Below are 18,969 nucleotides of genomic sequence, written 5' to 3' on the forward strand. Positions count from 1 at the left end.
TTTTAACCTGAAGCCAGGATTTTATCCTTTTTGATTTAGGGAAAGGGAGGGAGGAACGAAGGGAGAGAAGAAACTTCACTTGGACTGCCTATGGCTCAAGGTTCACCGTAACAATTTACAGATGAATTGGGACTCCGACAACAATAAGCAGATGACCAGGCAGCCTTAACCTATTACTCTCTGACTATAGGAGAAGCCCGCTCTAACACTGACCCAGTCTTTCAGAGGAAGTCGGCGGGGAGCAACTTTCCCTTTCCACTTAGTGGTAGGTACCAACCCCGGGGATCTCACTCAGAGCAGGGCTGCTTCCTCTGCAGTAGAACTATCTTGCAACCAACCAATTAGAGGTGGGGGAGACTTTCATAAATAAATATCTGCGTTTCTGCGGAGGAAGTCAGATTCAATTCTGACCGTTGGCTGAATACGCCTTGTAGTTCTGTTTCCGTAGGCAAATATTCCCACATCACAGCGATTACCGCTAGCCCGGGGGCTTAGGGGGCAACCAGCCTCCGGGGAGGAGGGAGAGGGGCGCAGCGGAAGGAAAGTGGACGTCCCGGTCTCACGACGGAGCCCTCCCGGGTTTCCTCTGCTCCTGTCACGGCCGCCGGTGTGGGGGCAGCCAACGCCGCACTTACATCATCAGGCCGGGAGATGGGGGACGGCTCCAACCGCCTCTTCCTCAAATAAAGTTCCGGCAGCCGAAACATGGCCTCCTCCGTCCCTCCTACGGCCCCTCACAGCAGCGTCCAGGCAACTGCCCGCCGGCGCCCGGAACCCGCGGTCCGCGGGGCGGGACGGGGCGGGGCCCTGCTTCCGCCGCGAACTGGGCCTGCGTCCGGACCGGGGTGTCCAGACGCGGTACAGCATCACCTATTGCTCCGCCCACCTCCTTCCTGGTGGTGTCTTACTGGCTTATCCATAGTAAAGCTGCTCCCAGGTTGACTCGTTAGTTTATTCACGGCATCCTAACTGTAAAATTAAGCCACTTTTTAAAAATTTGAATAACTATATTCAGTTGTACAGGGAAGATCCGTTTGTTCCAAACTTTAATGGTTACCACTGTTAAGTACAAATTAAAGTTGGACCTTGGTTGATTTGGAGGATGGAGGTGAGAAAGAAGCAGTATGGTCTAGTGAAAGAGAACACTGGCATGGAAATAAGGTTTTCAAAAACTTGGTTCCCCGGCTTAACTAGGAGACGCCAGGACAAGAAAACTCTGATCTTGTTTCCTCATCTGAGAAAGCCCTGGGAATCTGGATGGAATCCAATCACCTCACAATCGTATTAGGAAGATCTCATTTAAAGACATTAGTAGCCAGTCAACCTCTTCAATATATCCCAGTGAGGGAAGTGCTAACAGAAAACCCAAGATCCCATTTTCCTCTAATGCACAAAGCTAAGAAAAAAAATACGTGTCACAGAAACTCTACATAAAAGTTACATGATAAGCTGTTTCACATGTACTAGAGAGCCACAATAAAGGAAACTTTTGATACTCTGAAGGGACTTACACTTCTGTATCACCATATCCTAACAAAAATAAAGAGGGAAGATTGCTTTTATAGCTCTATATTACTCTTAAAAGTGACCCATTGATTTCTTAGATTTTTTTTAACCAATTTTCTTAAAATGATGACATTAGAAACCCATAACCTAAACTGGAAATATCTTTTCCCTTTTCAAAAAAACAAATCTTGATGTTATAAAGTTGGAATAAAGGTACCTTCTAAATAAGTCCAAGGGTACTGTGAGAAAAAGGTTGGTGTGTGTGTGTGTGTGTGTGTGTGTGTGTGTGCCTAATTTAGAGAAATTACTCAAGGTCATATATTATCTAAAAATAGAACTAAGTTGCAGGTGTCAGGTTCTTAGGCCCATGCCCTCAAGTGAAAATGATGCATGTTAGTACTATGAAAAAGTCATAATGAACAGACTTTCATAGTTATAATCCTAAATAAAATAAAAAAAACTAACATGTAAGAAAATGGCAAAACCAGTTTTTAATTAGCAACTCCATTTTTGGTTGCCTATTTCCCCTTCAAATCACAAACATAACACCTAATCTACATTGAAAGGTGTGGAGGAAAGGGCCTATGCCTTCTTTGTCCTAAGCATAAGACATTACAATATTTAGTATCCCCCTATTAAATTTCAGAAATGTATATACCCTAAAATACTTCCATTCCCAGAGCTATAAGGAGAATACTAAGCTTTTTAAAAGATCCGTAATTTTTCTTAGGAATGAAATTCTGTATCTAATTTTAACATTTAAACATTGACTTTCAAAACTGTTCACTCATACCTAAAATATTTATACATTAAATGGAAGCATTTGAATATTCCTGTTTCTCCTTAATTTAAGAAAATATAATCCCTTAGGAATTGTAATGTATGGATTTGAGACTTTTTATAATTTCAATTTAATTCCAGTTGTTATTTATTAATGGAGAAATAGGTGACATATTAAATATCCTCTTGTGCATGTAAGTTTAAAGATGTAAATAGCACTAATATCTCCTAATGAGTCATTCTAATGCTTTTCTATTATACATATCAAACTAATATAAAAATTTAAAGTGAATTTAATTTGACATTTCACACATCTCAGATTCTGTCAACATTGCTATATCTTATTCTGACAGATGTCTAGACAACTATGTTAATCAGACATTTAAGAAGAATTCAAGCACCTATTCTGAGAAGTATACATTTTCAATTCCTTAGCATATTATATGTATTGCATTTTGCTTTAGTCATGACTACTATTCCCTAGCAAAAACTCACTTTCAAGTTCAAGTGATGCTAATTATTCCTGAAACTGTAATTTAGCCCTGTCTTACATCAAGTACTTTTTCCACTATCACTTGACTACGGCTGATCTGACATCTACTAAGGAGTTCCCAGGAATTGCAAGGTTACCAGTTTCAACTGACTTCTGGAAACACTGAATAACCACTTGGGTGACTTTATCCTAGCACTATTCAGATCTAGGTAAATTTGATAAGGCAAAATTTAAAACTCCACAAGAAAGCTGAGTTTTACAAATTACATTTCAAAATAACAGAAAATGAAGTTATCAAACATAGATTGAGATTAATGCTCACAAGTCACCAGAGGCCAGGCCATGGGATCAAAGACCCATTTTTTTTTTTTTTTGATACTTTAGAAACCAATCTCCTCTAAAGTGTGATCTAAATGAGTCACGCTAATATCAAATTGCACTTAAAGACTCTACTATATTTTGAAGTTAAAGCAAGGGATAAACACTTTTAACAAATATAGGGCTAGTAAATGCATAATACAATAGGTGTTATCTTGGTAAAACTCATATTTATGTTAAAAGTTACTCTAAGACTACCAATCACCTGATTCTGTTAGTACCAAGGTAGTTGGTCAAATATTTATGTGATGTTATCTGTAGTCAGTGAAACACCCTTAATGCTTCTACACGGAAAACTTTCCACCAAGGTGACACCAGCTCAAGTTATCTTCAGTTTTTCAGAGTGTAAAGAGCAATTACCTTTAAAAAAGTTTTTTAGCATATTTTGAAATAATTTCACAATCGCCTTTTTATGTCTCCCTCCTCCATCCCAATGAGACTTGCTTATAAGAATCAAATCTTGTGTGAGTCATTACCAAGCCCAAAATTCTAAGGCTAATTGTTCTCCAGTTTTAAAATTATTACTCTATTCTTCCTCAAATTGGTCTCACTGTGTGATACAGAATGGTTCACCACTAAATTAAAAATATTGCTTCTATAATTATGAACGTATGAAGCCACAAATCTATATCACCTGGAAAGAGATATTAAAATATCTATGTGCAGTGAAAACTATATATTTTTCAATCATTTTTATTGAATTTTTCAAAAGTTCCCCTAAAAGAGAATAGAGCAAAGCAGAAGTGTCCTTCATTAATAAATAAAAATAAATAAAGTGAACTACCTTCTCTCAAGAATGTGGTTTTTAAAGCATAAGCCCAGGACAGTAGATCTCCAAAGGGATGCAATTTTCCTATCAGTAACAATCTCAAACCAGATACATAGGGAAAATGGACAGCATTATAACTGCTGGAAACGTTTCTGAGACTGGAATTTCCTATAAGCTCAGAAGTTAAATTTGGACTCAAGTTGTTTTAACAACTGGCTGGTTTCAGGCACCTCTATGTCACAGAAAGCAACTTGTTTCTTTACTACCTTTCCTGTTATCAGAAGACAACTCCTGCCCCAGCTTTTATTAGTTCAGAGAATCAGTTTATACTTAACCACCGACTATAGCTTGTATTTTGCTGGAAAATTCAAGTCGCCAAGCATTAGTAGGAGTTTGAGTACACTGGAATACCCAGTCAGGTTTCTGTAAAAGGGGAAAAAAAAGTTTACCCAGATCTTCTCCCCTTAAATTGTTGGTAATTCAAGGCAGGAACTCCATCTGAGAATTAGACAAGATCAGGTTAGATAAACTTTACATCATACTCTAATGTCATCAAGACCAAAATGGGTAAAACAATAAAGTTAGGGAAAATTGAGAACTCCCAGACAGTAATTTTGAGATCAATTTCAGCTTTACTTTAAATTGGCATTTATGCATTTGTTTGCAAAAAGTATACCTGTCCTTAACATTACTGAAATGGTTCACTTTAGTCTTAAGGAACCACATAAAAATAAACAATTCAAGATTCTGTATATTTTATTGTTACCAAGCTTCCATAGGACAGGTGTGCAAACTTCAGGTTTCCCATCTCAAACAAATCTCCATGCACGAACTAAGCTAATTAAAAATGCTCGTCAGCAAACACGCAAAATGCTGCACGAACTAAGCTAACGAAAAATGCTCGGCAGCAAACACGCAAAATGCATTAAAAGAGAAACCTCAAATGTTTTTTTTTAAATCAAACATTAGAACTAACCTTTTAGAATTAAACTAAGATGTTGTACCTTTCCTTTCACATGCATAAACCAGGCTAAAGACTTCGAACAATAGATTTCGCACTTGGCACCTTGACATTTCAAAGAACAAAAACAAAAGAAAAAAAAAATAGAGAAAGGAAAAGAGGTTTACTGACTCGAGTGCAAGCTTAGTCCACTTCCTCGATGGTGGGTCCCCCGGAGGCTCCAGAACCGCCGCAGCCAGGGCCGCCTTGGTAAAGTTTGCTGATGATGGGGTTGCACACTCGTTCGAGCTCTTTCTGCTTGTGTTCATACTCCTCTTTCTCCGCCATCTGGTTTCGGTCAAGCCAGTTGATCACCTCCTGACACTTGTCGAGGATCTTGTTTTTGTCCTGCTCGCTAATCTTGCCCCTCAGTTTCTCGTCTTCCACCGTCTGCTTGATGTTGTAGGTATAGGACTCCACCGCGTTTTTGGCGGCTACGCGGTCGCGATTGGCCTCATCTTCCGACTTGTACCGCTCCGCCTCCTGCACCATGCGATCAATGTCGTCCTTGCTCAGACGACCCTTATCGTTGGTGATGGTGATTTTGTTCTCCTTACCGGTGCTCTTGTCGGAGGCGGTAACATTGAGGATACCGTTGGCGTCGATGTCGAAGGTGACCTCGATCTGGGGGACCCCGCGGGGTGCGGGAGGAATCCCGGTCAGGTCGAACTTGCCCAGCAGGTTATTGTCCTTGGTCATGGCCCGTTCGCCCTCGTACACCTGCACCAGCACGCTGCTCTGGTTGTCTGAGTAGGTGGTAAAGGTCTGCGTCTGCTTGGTGGGGATCGTGGTGTTCCTCTTGATGAGTGGGGTCATGACGCCGCCAGCCGTCTCGATGCCCAGCGACAAGGGGGTAACGTCAAGCAGCAGCAGGTCCTGCACGTTCTCGGACTTGTCTCCGATGAGGATGGCCGCCTGCACTGCGGCGCCGTAGGCCACCGCTTCGTCGGGGTTGATGCTCTTGTTCAGCTCCTTGCCGTTGAAGAAATCTTGCAGCAGCTTCTGGATCTTGGGGATGCGGGTGGAGCCGCCCACCAGCACGATCTCCTGGATCTGGCCCTTGTCCAGCTTGGCATCGCGCAGCGCCTTCTCCACGGGCTCCAGGGTCCCGCGGAAGAGGTCGGCGTTGAGCTCCTCGAAGCGGGCGCGGGTGATGGACGTGTAGAAGTCCACGCCCTCGTAGAGCGAGTCGATCTCGATGCTCGCCTGCGTGGACGAGCTCAGGGTGCGCTTGGCGCGCTCGCAGGCCGTGCGCAGACGCCGCACCGCACGCTTGTTGGGCCCGATGTCCTTCTTGTGCTTGCGCTTGAACTCCTCCGCCAGGTGGCTCACCATGCGGTTGTCGAAGTCCTCGCCGCCCAGGTGGGTGTCGCCGGCGGTGGACTTCACCTCGAAGATGCCGTCCTCGATGGTCAGGATGGACACGTCGAAAGTGCCGCCTCCCAGGTCAAAGATGAGCACGTTCTTCTCGCCGCCCGCGCAGCCCTTCTTGTCCAGGCCGTAGGCGATGGCCGCCGCCGTGGGCTCGTTGATGATGCGCAGCACGTTGAGGCCCGTGATGGTGCCTGCGTCCTTGGTGGCCTGGCGCTGTGAGTCGTTGAAATAGGCCGGGACGGTGATGACCGCGCTCTGCACCTTGCCCCCCAGGTAGGCTTCGGCGATCTCCTTCATCTTAGTGAGGACCATGGAGGAAATCTCCTCCGGGAAGAAGGTCTTGATCTCTCCCTTGTACTCCACCTGCACCTTGGGCTTCCCTCCCTCACTCACCACCCGGAACGGCCAGTGTTTCATGTCCGACTGCACTGTGGCGTCCTCGAACTTGCGTCCGATCAGCCTCTTGGCATCGAAGATGGTGTTGGTGGGGTTCATGGCCACCTGGTTCTTGGCGGCGTCGCCGATGAGGCGCTCGGTGTCGGTGAAGGCCACGTAGCTGGGGGTGGTGCGGTTGCCCTGGTCGTTGGCGATGATCTCGACCTTGCCATGTTGGAAGACCCCCACGCATGAGTAGGTGGTGCCCAGGTCGATGCCGATAGCCGGGCCGCGGGCACACATGCTGACTGAAAGACAGGCAAGCGAAGTTAGACGGGTAAACGAGCGAGAGAAAATCCGCGGCGTCAACTAACGGTCGCCTCACACCGAACACCGTGAGGGTAACCAGCTTCCCTGCTCCCCCTGCTCGGTTCCCTGGTCTTATAGCCGCCTCCCCGCCGCCTTCTGAAAACTCCCAGAGCCAATCCGCTCCCTGGGGCCGCCCGCACAAACTCTTCCAGCCCAGCCACAGGCTTGCCTGGCTCGGAGTGACCGGCCGGCGGCCCAACAGATTTCAAGTTGGGTGAGGGGCGGGGCCCCGGCCAATGCGAGAAGCCCGAGGGGCGGCCGTTATGCAAATTAGGCCCCTCCCACGTCTCCTGGGCGAACCAAGGCCGCGGCGACTCGCGCACAGCCTGCGGGTTGGGGGCGTTGGGCTCGCGCCCCTGGGCTAGGTGTATGGGCTTTTTCGCGGTCTTTGCCCTTCGGACTGGCAGGGCATGCGGCCAATGGGCAGCGCGAACTCCCAAGGGGCGGGGAGGAGGAAGAAGGTCCTGGTGAATGCAGCGACCTGGGAGATTTGTTTTGTTCCTAAGGCCTTAAATGCTGGTCAGTGTCAGGTGTTCCGACCAACTAAGCACGCAGCGGCAGAGGGAATACATTCTGAGTTGATCGTACTGATAAATGCGGCCAGAACCGGCTTTTTTATTTAGCCGGCGCTGTCAAAGCACTGGGCGTTGACGTGGTTGGGTCGCGTGGTCGGGCGTGTGCGGGCGGTGACAGAAAGAGATGAAACCAAAGTTCCTTGGACGGGTCTGCCCTCCTGGAATTTTGTATTGCGTGCTTCGCGGCGTCTCAGTGGTTGTGGGCGCTCGATCAAAATTGCATGGTGGCGAAAACCCTGGGCCCCGCTAGTGGCGCCCGGAGAGGCCGACCGTTTTTCCGCGCTGAATGCGGGGTGGCCTGCGAGATCCAAGTTGGGAGCGGCTGCAACTCGTCCTCCCAGGGGCCTGCGTTTAAACTTTCTCCTCCTCACTTTTCATTTTGCCTGCCTCTCCTACTGGTTTCAGCGTTCTGTTTTTGTCTCCCTGTTCTCTCCACCGCTTTCCTTATTTTTGGTCTCAAGTGCTTTGTCCGCCGCCTTGCGGGAAATATATATAATCAAATATGAACGTTGAAGCACCGTAAAATAACCCAGCTTCATTCCCTGAACCATTCTATCATCCCCAGGATACGCACACGCGATCATGTTTATGACCGAATCAGGTTTATGACTGAGCTCAACCGAATGAAATTATTTTCCTGAGCTGTGCTGCTTAAGTTAATTAGAGGCAGTAAACCCTCAGGAATGTAGATGAAAAGGAGTGCAATTCATTCTCTCATGTTTAAGAGGAATATGAGAATAGACCTGGGAATCTATTTTCTGGCACCAGATGACAGGAGATAGAAGCGGGCTGCTATAAATGGACTCCCAGAGGAAGAGAATAACCTGGAACAAAGGCAGTAATTCACTTTGGGCGGGGGAAGATGAGGACAGTCATTCATTCAACCAACTTTAGCAGGTCCCAGTACCATGTATCAAGGACTGTGCTAGGCACTGAGGGTTCAAAGACACATGGAATGATCTGAGAGTCTAATGGAAAGGTAAACATAATTCGAGAAGAGTGCTGAGAGAACCCAAAGGAGGGACCACATCCACTCTGAGTGAAGAGTGAGGGCTTCTTGGAAGAGATGATAGTGCCTGAGCCGGATGCTGATGTTTGCCAGCAATGGGGAAAGGAAAGGCATTCCTTTCATAGGTTGTAGCTTGGGTAAAGATGAGGCCAGTGTGTGCTCAGGGAGCCACAAATGCGGTACAGAAGATTAGGTCACTAGAAGGGAAGGGGTAAAGGCAAGAAATATTTTCTTCAGGTGGACAAGATCCATCCAAGAACTTTGTAAGCCATGATCTTTTTCCTGAGTCTTTTGGAGGGAAGAGAGAGGAAGGAGGCATCCTTTGAAGCCGGCTAGCAATGTGTAGGTGTAAAAGTTGTGTGAGTTGATGCGGGAGAAAAGTTTTTGTCTGAGAAACGCAAAAGTTGTCTGTGACCAAAAAGTAATGCTGACAGATTCCTATAAATAAAGATGTAAGATTCTTTTATCTAGCCGTGTATGGAATTTCTTAATTTTTAAAAACATTTGCTGCACAGAGGCAGAAAGTAGATTGTAGGTTACCAGGGACAGGAGGGTGAGGGGGAATGGAAAGTTGTTGTTTAATGGGTACAGAGTTTCTATTTGGGGGATGAGAAGTTTTGGTAATGGATGGTTCTAGTATGGTAGCACAATATTGTGAATGTAATTATCACTAAATTGTACACATGAAAGTGGGAAACTTTGTGTTGTATATATGTTACCATAATAAACATTTTTTAAGAAATACATTTGCTATTAATTTGTTAATCTCATTGGTTAAATAGTACTATTTTTAATCACAATTCCCATCCTTTTACCATGAAAGAAGTTAAAGAAAAATTTTGAAATAGGACTCATTTTTAAGAAAGTATTAGGTAAACAAGGATAAAACCAAAAAGTTCCTATTGAAGCTGCCTTAAATTTGAGAATACAATCCTTGACTTGTTTTTCTTTTTGGGAAATCATTGTGTTTTTTCTTTTATGTAGTTTTTTGTTTGTTTTTAAAAGATGGATTTTGTAGGCTCAAGAGCAATACAGATTCTTTGTAAGACTGATGATATGATGTGACTTAAAGACACTTAGGGTCCCAGCTACAACTGAAACCCAGAAACAACTGTGAGAAACAGTGTTCAGCTCCCTTGCATTCACACAGCCCTCCAACATTTACCTCAAGCGAAGATTGTGAAAAAGCAAGCAGGCCAGAGTTCTTACACACAAGTACTAAAATGAGAACTTTAGAAGAGAGAGGCCCTTTTGCGTAGGAGTTACGTACCACCTCTATGTACAGTTACTACAAACAGATCCCGCAGCTAACCACCACATTTATCTTTAACAGAGTTTTCTAAAAGCACAGCAGGAATTATATCTGCATTTTCATTAGCTATTTTCTCCACTTCAGCCTTTCACCTAGTAAATTGATGTTTCACATTTAAATGCAATCCTGAGGTATATTTTTTTTAAAAAGACACAATATTTGCATTTTTATTTTATATGGAATAAACTTTTGCAGTCTTAGAACATTGTCACATACTGATCATTTTTGGAATTTTTACATTTTCCTTATTTATGTCAATTTTTTAATAATCTTATTCTTTTCTCTTTGATAACTGGCTCAGAATGAATAAAAAACAGACTCCTTTAAAATATCAAAATAGCAATTTTTTTTTTAATGTGGCATTTCTCACATATACCTTTTTTTTTAAATTCAGTTTTATTGAAATACATTTGCACACCATACAATCATCCATGGTATACAATCCACTGTCCACAGTATGATAACATAGTTATGCATTCATCACCACAATCTATCTCTGAACATTTTCCTTACATCAGAAAGAACCTGAACAAGAATAAAAAATAAAAGTGAAAAAAGAACACCCAAAGCATCCCCCCATCCCACCCCATTTGTCCTTTAGTTTTTATCCCCATTTTCCTACTCATCCATACACTAGATAAAGGGGGTGTGATCCACAAGGTCTTCACAATCACACTGTCACCCTCAAATAGCAAATTTTGACCAAATTTATTAGTGTCAAAAAGGGTGCAGCAAAACAGGCAAACCCTACTGGTGGGAAAGCAAATTAGTACAATCTTCCTGGAGGGCAATTGACCTTTTATATGATTTTTGACCTTATATATAATCATACCTTTCGTTTAGTATTATTCTCTATGGGATTCATCGTAAGGAAATAATAGAACATGCAGGTAATATTATTTATGATAATGACAACAAAAGGAAATGGCTTAAATATCCAACAATAAGAGAATGACTACATAAATTATAGTACATCCATAAAGATTATTACAAGATTTTTAATGATACAGGAAAGTGATTTTGATATAAGTGAAAAAATAAGATACAAGACTATATATATAGGATAATCTTATTTATATTAAAAATGCATCAAAATCGGTTATCTCGATGGTAGGTTTATCAGTTTTTATTTCTTTGACTTTTAAAATTGATTTTTAAAACTTGACTACTAACCTTCAGTTGAAACAAAGGTCACTATAGAAAGTACTATAATTTCAACAAGTGAAATCTCTGTTTGCCAGATTATAATTATGAGGGTGTTTCAAAATATTTTTAAAATCCAAAGACTGAGGTTCCACAAAGGTTAAATGGTGGAGAAAAAGAACTTTAGCATCTGTCAATTGTCCTCCAATGTGTTCCCAGAACCCAGAGAGTACCTGGAACATAATATTACCTCACTAGGTCAGTATTTATTAAAAGTGACCTGAGGCACATTACTTAGCCAAAATACTGGGAATAATAACTTCATCTCCACTCCCCCACCCCCACCCCTGTGTAAGCAGAAGATCTTTTGGCTACCTCTTATTTTTCTGTACTCAAATGACACTTCACAGACCAAAAGCTATAAGAAATTCATAACTGAAAAGATTTGTACTAGAAATACAAAGATGAATAAAGTGAGGTCTAAAATTGTGCATGGGCAGTGAGGCCTGCCTACACTAGGGGAGACTAATTGAACAAGTGTCCATTTTTACAGAATTATTGGGAAGGAAAACAAAAAACTTGTGGATTTTCCTGGAACCTTCTCATTTCTCACCCAGGCACTACCCTCCTAAGAGTTGTGGATTGTTTTGAGGAGGTAATGCTGGCCTGAGGAGAAGGTGGGGGTAACAGCTTACAATCTGAGGACCTGTGAGCAAATTGGAGTTGGTCTAGCGATTATATTTAAGATTTCCATAAGTAGGGCCAGTTTATAATACTTTGAAAATGGTGTGTCCCAAAATATTTCTCCAATCACATGTCACTCTAGGGAAAAAATTCACCACTTATTTCTTTGAGTCTTGAAAACCTGGGTTTTTAGAAGTTACTGTTGAGCTGTAGATACAGATACCAGTGGGCTGGGTAAGTATACTGCCTTGCCTGGTAGGGAAGGCTAAGAGACCTACATCTGAAAGAAAGGCTTTTCCAGAACAGATGTGAATCTGAGACAATAGCAAAGACAAATTTTGTCTAATTCAGTTTTGTAGTGTGCTAACCCTGAGGATAGAACCTTGTGGAATAGTCTGAAATAGTCTAAAGAAGTGAGGTCATCCTGTACATGCAGAATCACATTCAATATGCCATTATTGTTGGTACTTATTAAATTCTTTAACTTTAAATACCCCCTTTCTCCTACATAAAACATAATTCATTTTGTTTTAGGAAGTACTTTCTCTGAATAGTAAATTATGTTTGTTATTTTGAGAAATGAATTAAATCCTCTGAAAGAGCAAAATACTAGGCCAGTAGATTTTTATAAATAATTATTTTTATATTATGAGAAAACCCAGTGAATTTATTGTCATCTGTGTTTGCCATGGGATACTATTCTTCCAGTCATTCTTCTATATTGAAACCAGAATTTGACAAAAAGAATTTTTGCTAATTAATCCTCTTGGTGCACTTCTTAAGCTACTCAGGAACACCATAATTATCTATATCAGATATTTTATTGTTGTGGTACTAGAAGATAGAATGACTTGATGATAACTTTTCACACTAATAATTTTTTAAAAGAGCCAGGCTGAAAAAGATACAATATAAATAAAAAATATAGACAGCTTAACTTCCAAACATAGAAGAAATTTTATTAGATAAAAGCAATGGATTAAAAATTTTAACAAAAATTATGTAACCCAATACAGTAATTCCATTTTATACCAATATACAGAAAATAGTCACATTGTGGAATGTATTTATGCCTTTTAAAATTATTGTAATTCATTACATCTGTAGTATAGTACAGTCAAAATTTAATCCATATTTCTTTTGCAGATCTAGTTCCACCAGTCAATGAAAAATTATTTGTTGAGTCTCTACTATATTGATCTGGCACCTTTAAAATTATTGGTAATATTCTTTTATCTTTTGTTTCCTAGTTACTGTTAAAAGTCTACAATTCCATATGCTTCCTTATGTTCCCCAAAATGGTTGACTCTAGTTTTTAAAGAATGTAACACATCTCTATACTTGTTTTTTTTCCTCTTTACTCATTTGAATTCTTATGAATTTGAACAATAGTGGATTTCACTTCTCTTTTCTCCCCCTGCACCCACTCTACTCTGTAATTAAATCTTTCTCTGACTTTCATTTATTCTAGTTATTGCAATGAATATTCAAATTATTATTCTATTTTATAGTTAGAGGTTTTAAACTCTGACTTAAATGACTTCTGTATATACCATTATGTATACTCTGAGATCTCTGTGCACTTCTCATTAAAACATTTAAAGAAAAAGGCATAAAAATGATACAAGCATTTCTGAAAAATTTGTAACATCTGATATTGCACAAGAAACAACAACAACAATAATAAGGAATTCCAAAAGTAAAAAACTACAAGTGTGCTCATAGTAAGGAAATAAAGGAGTTATAAGATTCATATGGCTAGGAACTATAAATATATATAAAATAAAGCATTTGTAGCTAGGTTAGAATCCAACCAAGCACTTCATTTCTCCATGAAAGGTTTTTAAAAACATGTTAACTATTGGTTCATTCAGTACTTCACTGAATTTTATTTTGCGATTGGAAAACAGAGAAGCATGGTGTTATGTATTAATACTGAGAATAACAGAAATTCATTCTGCCTAATTATGGTTACGTTGCTAAGTCCAGAAGAAAATAATGTATCTTAAAATACATTCTTTTCGGTTATCCGTGATTTGTGAAGTTCTACCACTATTGAGGTATTACCACTTCTGTTCTTCCTTCAAGTTAACAGACTTACACCTCGCATTAATAATCAAGTATGTGACTAGGATATTCACTGAAAAAGGAAGAAGGGCAAATGTTACATTACAGTGAGTAATAGCTAGATTATCTTTTCTTGTTAAAATATTGGTCTTAAATTTTATTTATTCTTTAAACTACAGATTTGGGGGTATAATTTTTTAAATTGTCTGACTACAATTTATAATATGTAAGCTGTAGTTCTAAGTTTAAAATTATAGATACAATTATACAGATATGTGATTATCTCTAATATATTTACAGCAGCCCTAGTAAGCCCTTTTATTTAGGAAGGTATCCTTGAAGATAATTAGCATATAAGGTTTCTCTTTAGTTTCGCTTTAACCACTCATGTCATACGAATTTTCTTGTTACTTTTCTTTAGCAGATTTTTTACAAAGACTAGTAGAGTCACCATGAATCAATTTTGTCACAAAAAAAAGTGATTCCAAAGTGATCTTTACTGAGTTTTCTTGGCTCTTTGGAACTGGAACTTTTGGGGTTGATGAAGTTTGTCAGGAAGACAGAAAAGATGGTGCCACTTCAGATCTGATATTCTTGGGTCTGGACTTAAAAGATATCTGTTGAAGATTGATTCTTTCCCATGTCCTCTCCAAATTCAGATCCTTCACTCCTCCAGAGGTTTAGAAGGCCCTATTTCACCACTGCCACATAGAAAAAGACAAAACTCAAGAAAAATAATATTACAAATTGACTGCTCTACAAGATACAACATAATTCTTAGGTCAGAATTTCATGACTTTGGGTACCAGTCTACCATACTGATTTTAGAACAAAGAATGGAACAAGAGCATAGTTCCTAGAACTTGAATTTATTTGCCTACTTCTCACTGTAGCCTTCAAATATAGAATTTTTATTACTATTATAGTTTACACAGCTATAGGGACACCCTTCTTTTATTCTTGTACGGTCTGAGCAAGACTGGATAGGACACATAAATAGGTAACATAAAAAAGAGGGTATCAGCCAGGTAGAGGAAAGTAGGGAGGAAGGAAGGAAGTGGTTAAGAAGTGTTTTCCTTCAAATTAAATAATTTTACATGGACTTTATTTTGTAAACGGCAAATCTCTAATTGAAGCATAGGTCAAACGAATTTAAAAGTTCATGCTCTTTTTATTGAGTGCCTTCAGCCATCATGCTAACACTGCTTTTTTCAAATATTGTGTTGTACACTCTGAAAATAAAGTCCACAAGGATCCTAGTGATGCTGGGCAGAATTATAATTTTTACAGTGATACTTTGCCCTTATAATAATGATCCTTAATTGGTTAAAAAAAAAAAAGAATTGTCTCAAAGAGTTTTTCTCACATCAGGGAACATGAACATTTGAAAGAAAAGATGGCTATCATAATCTGGATGCTTAGTTATGTTTCTGTCATTCTAAAAATGATGATTGGTTCTTTTGATTCTGATCGGTATAAGCAATCGGGTAAATAGAATAAAAACAACACAGTAATAACTTTCTAAATGAAGCTTATCTGGGGGCTACATAGGCTACGTATTTACTTCTGCTTTTTCAAATAATTAACTGCAGAGGGTTACGTAAATTTTCTCACATAAAACTGCTAACATTCCTAACTCAAATGAAAATTGTCTTTAAAATTTCTGTAATCCTTTGGCTGCGTATTTCCCTGTAATTTCTTATTACAATGGTGGTTAGTACATTCATAAATTCAGTTCAGAGCCAAGTACTGAATTGTAATCTTCATACCATTTTTTTTGTTAGGAAAGAAGGGTAATGAAAAATTATAATGGTTTTCTGCCCCCTAGTGACCTGTGGTGGATTTTTACAGAAAGGATGAACAATTCTGCCACTACTGATTGACCTAAATGATTTTTCTCTTGAATATAAGGAAAATTATAGCCTCTTAATGCTAAGGTCAGCTAAGCATGTGCATATAAATATGTAAGTGGTATCAAATTGGTTCAAAATTGGCATGAATTTACAGTTGCTGTTATCATTTTGTGTGTGTGTACGTATGTGTGTGTCATTACCAAGTCATTCTCACATGGAAACATCCTAAATTCTTGCCTTTTGCCCCTTGCTAGTATGTAAATTTATAAGTGACTAAATTTTATCTGTTTTTAGTATGAGCAAGTAACATATCCTTAAGTTTGATAAAAAGCAATGAGAATGGGGCACTTCAGTGTTTACGGACCATTTCCACGGAATCTTCACCATCTTATTCTATTCTTTAAAAATAACATTTGACAGATGGTACAGAGATCATTAAAGTAGGAGATTTAACATAGTAATAGTAAAACCTGTTTTATAGGTATTTGAAATCAGATAATGGAAGTATAAAGTTAAAATCAGTTTAGATTTGGGGGGTGTGTGTGGATTTTAACCTAAACTATTAAATAACTGTTCATTTTCTTAAAAGTTTGCTAATAGGTTAGGGTGGTTATGCATCTGTCTTTTCCCAAAATCATCTTTCATTTCTTTTTGAGTAAAATCATCTTTATCAGTTTACACTAGAAATCTATAGATTGAATTATAAATGGTTAGAATAACCAACTTCAGTGTTTGTGCAAACTTAGATTGCTCTATAAATCTTAATCAAACATCACAATATGGTAATTAAGGTTTTTTAAATTTCTTATTCACATCATCTGTTGAGGCATAAAGAGGAAACTGGTTATTCTGAGGGTCTGCTTTTTCTTGGGACTATTTATTTTCAAATTATTTGAGTCATGCAATACATAAAATCAACCAATATTAGGAGGGAATGGTGATTGGTAGGAAGATTAAAGGCAAAAGGGACAGGAATAGGGAAAACAGAGGAGAACAGTCACAGAGGTGGAAATATGGAAGTTGAATTCAAATGAGTTTTTAACTGAGCACCTACTACAGGCCCAGAAAAATAGCTGACAACACCACTAAGTGTTTTAAGTTCAAATGAAGGAAAATTAAAACATACACTAGGAGTTAATATTTATTTCTAAAACATCATTGTGAATGACCCATTTAAATAAAGTTTTGTTTCCACTCACATATTTTCACATTATTCAGCATGCCCATTCTTTGTACTCTTGGTAGATGGAGTATGTAGTTGAGTGGCTAAGTACAGGAATGTAGAAATCAGGTAAACGGTCTGGGTTCAAATTCCAGCTATAGTATTTAGTTGCGGTATGATCTTGGGAAAGATACTCAAATCTCTCTTAACCTGGGTCCTCCCTAAGAAAAATTAGTATACTTACCTCTTATGGCTGTAAGGATTAATTAAAGTTAAATATGTAAAGCACCTAGCAGAGTATAGAGTGCTAAATAAATGGATACTGGGATTACTAAGTGAGAGGCTTAGTATGGATCATGGGTTTCCAAATGTGGGCTGCAGCTACAAATTCTTAACACTAAATATAACTCTACTTGTTTCCTTTCCCTAGCATTCATTCTGTCACCCCCCGTTACTTCACCTCAGGTATCAAGGATATGGGAGGGACTTCAAAAACATGGTCCCTCAGAGCTTTTTGGTATCCAAGGGGTTGTCCATGGCAGGGTGCCTGCAGACCACAGGCATTTACCAATGAGAAGCATGTTACAAAAGAGGTGGGGGTTGGAGAAAGATGAGGGACTAGTCTAAGTAGATTAATGACAAATAAATAAATAAATAAAATTCTAATCCAAGATGAAACCCAGTTAAAATTAAGAAATATTCCAAAGTTCTTTATGTTCACCTTTCTGTACACATACAGTTGGGTGTTTTCTTTTGTTACCGATTTAGCTTTCTGTTCGCATGTACAACCTTGCTGTAGTTTGTGGTGTTAACAACAATAAGTTTTATGTTAATTTAATTATTACAACTTGAAACTAGTTCTTTGGGGGACTTTCCAGAGATCTATCCAATATGAAAGTTCCTTACTAGTGATGTAGACGAACTTCTCTTCCCACTTTTTTAAAACATAAAAGTTGGTATGTTATCCTAAGTATTTAGGCATATCCTTGGCATGTTTGTAACAGTTGTTCCATTAGGCATTCTATAGTTCTAATCAAATTATTTTCATCTTCATTCATCTCACCTAGAATTTCCAAATCTGTTTATTAATTCAGTTTTTAAATCCTATTCACATTTTTGCTCTTAACTACTGTACTTAACCATGATTTCTAATGTCAGTATATTCATATATTCTATATCCTTCCTACTTGTTTATTTTTCCTTTAACTAGAGTTCTGACTGCCCTAGCAAACGCTGATCTTATTCCAGTTGTTTTACTTTATAACTAGCCCCTCAGGAATCCTTATGTTCTTTCTTTTAATTTAACTTTTGTCTATACTCAATCTGTTTATTGCTTCACACATTCAACATTAGTCATGTACCATTTTACTCATGTGAGTCATTTAATATTCTTACTTTAAAAATCTGAGAAACTAAGAAAATTGCTTAGTCCTAATACACTGCCACCTTGGTTGTGCTTTATTAATCTCTGAGATTCTTAGTCCTGTTTGCTAAAGAATTATAGAATATCTTTGTTGCACTGTAACTGGTGGCAGTCTTGTTAGGCACTGACTGCATTCCTCCAGGATTGGAGTTTAGAACTAAAGGCCCTTTAGGTAACTGCTTGTGAGAAAAAGGGACAAAATTCCATGTAACTCTATCTAGATTTTCCTTCCATTTTTGGATTTGGAGCCTTAACACCCAAGTTATAAAGACAGAAGGAGCATGCAGTTTCCATGACTTTGACTCAATGCCTTCACAGAGGACAGGAAACAACAGCAAGGAGATGCAGATCTGCACTTCTACCCCAGGAGGGAGGAGGTGAGAGGAAATCGGGATAAAGAGGTGGTGGATATTTTTCACTCCTGCCAGTTTTAAGAGGCAAGCAGCCTTTAAATGAACACTTTCCCTTGATAAGGAAAATTGTACATTTTACTTAGAGAAGCTACTGTTCCAAAACAAAACAAAAAACTGCATGTCCTGGCTAAAATGAAACTGGGAGAAATCATGAGGTGTGGCTTTGTGAAACTATAAACATAACAGTTAAGTATAGTTAGAGATTAGGTCTGATGTTTATATTTGCTCGTTAATGGTTGGCTGTTTGTATGCATCAAAAACTAAATAAAACCCTCCTTCCTAAT

General features: G+C 39.4%; 2 protein-coding genes across 6 annotated transcripts in view; both read right to left on the reverse strand.

Annotated features, from left to right (window-relative positions):
* The window catches only part of PPP1R36 (protein phosphatase 1 regulatory subunit 36), a 72,196-nt gene extending 67,096 nt beyond the window's left edge, over positions 1 to 5,100 (reverse strand). For 4 of the 5 annotated variants that reach the window (XM_037832538.1, XM_037832539.1, XM_037832541.1 and 1 more), the window contains exon 1: positions 636 to 2,523. In XM_037832538.1, coding sequence (XP_037688466.1) covers positions 636 to 707 — 72 coding nt within the window. In that variant the 5' untranslated portion in view covers positions 708 to 2,523. Of the gene's footprint in view, positions 1 to 635; positions 2,524 to 5,058 lie in introns of those variants that run through there. The other variant, XM_037832540.1, reaches the window with a different exon arrangement.
* HSPA2 (heat shock protein family A (Hsp70) member 2) lies at positions 3,139 to 7,114 on the reverse strand. Its single transcript, XM_037832536.1, has one exon. It carries the CDS (start codon positions 6,976 to 6,978, stop codon positions 5,071 to 5,073), a length of 1,908 nt encoding a protein of 635 aa, XP_037688464.1. The 5' UTR covers positions 6,979 to 7,114; the 3' UTR covers positions 3,139 to 5,070.
* Positions 7,115 to 18,969: the final 11,855 nt, after the last annotated feature.

Source organism: Choloepus didactylus, chromosome 4 (genome assembly GCF_015220235.1).
Source record: "Choloepus didactylus isolate mChoDid1 chromosome 4, mChoDid1.pri, whole genome shotgun sequence".
Classification (NCBI taxonomy): domain Eukaryota; kingdom Metazoa; phylum Chordata; class Mammalia; order Pilosa; family Megalonychidae; genus Choloepus; species Choloepus didactylus.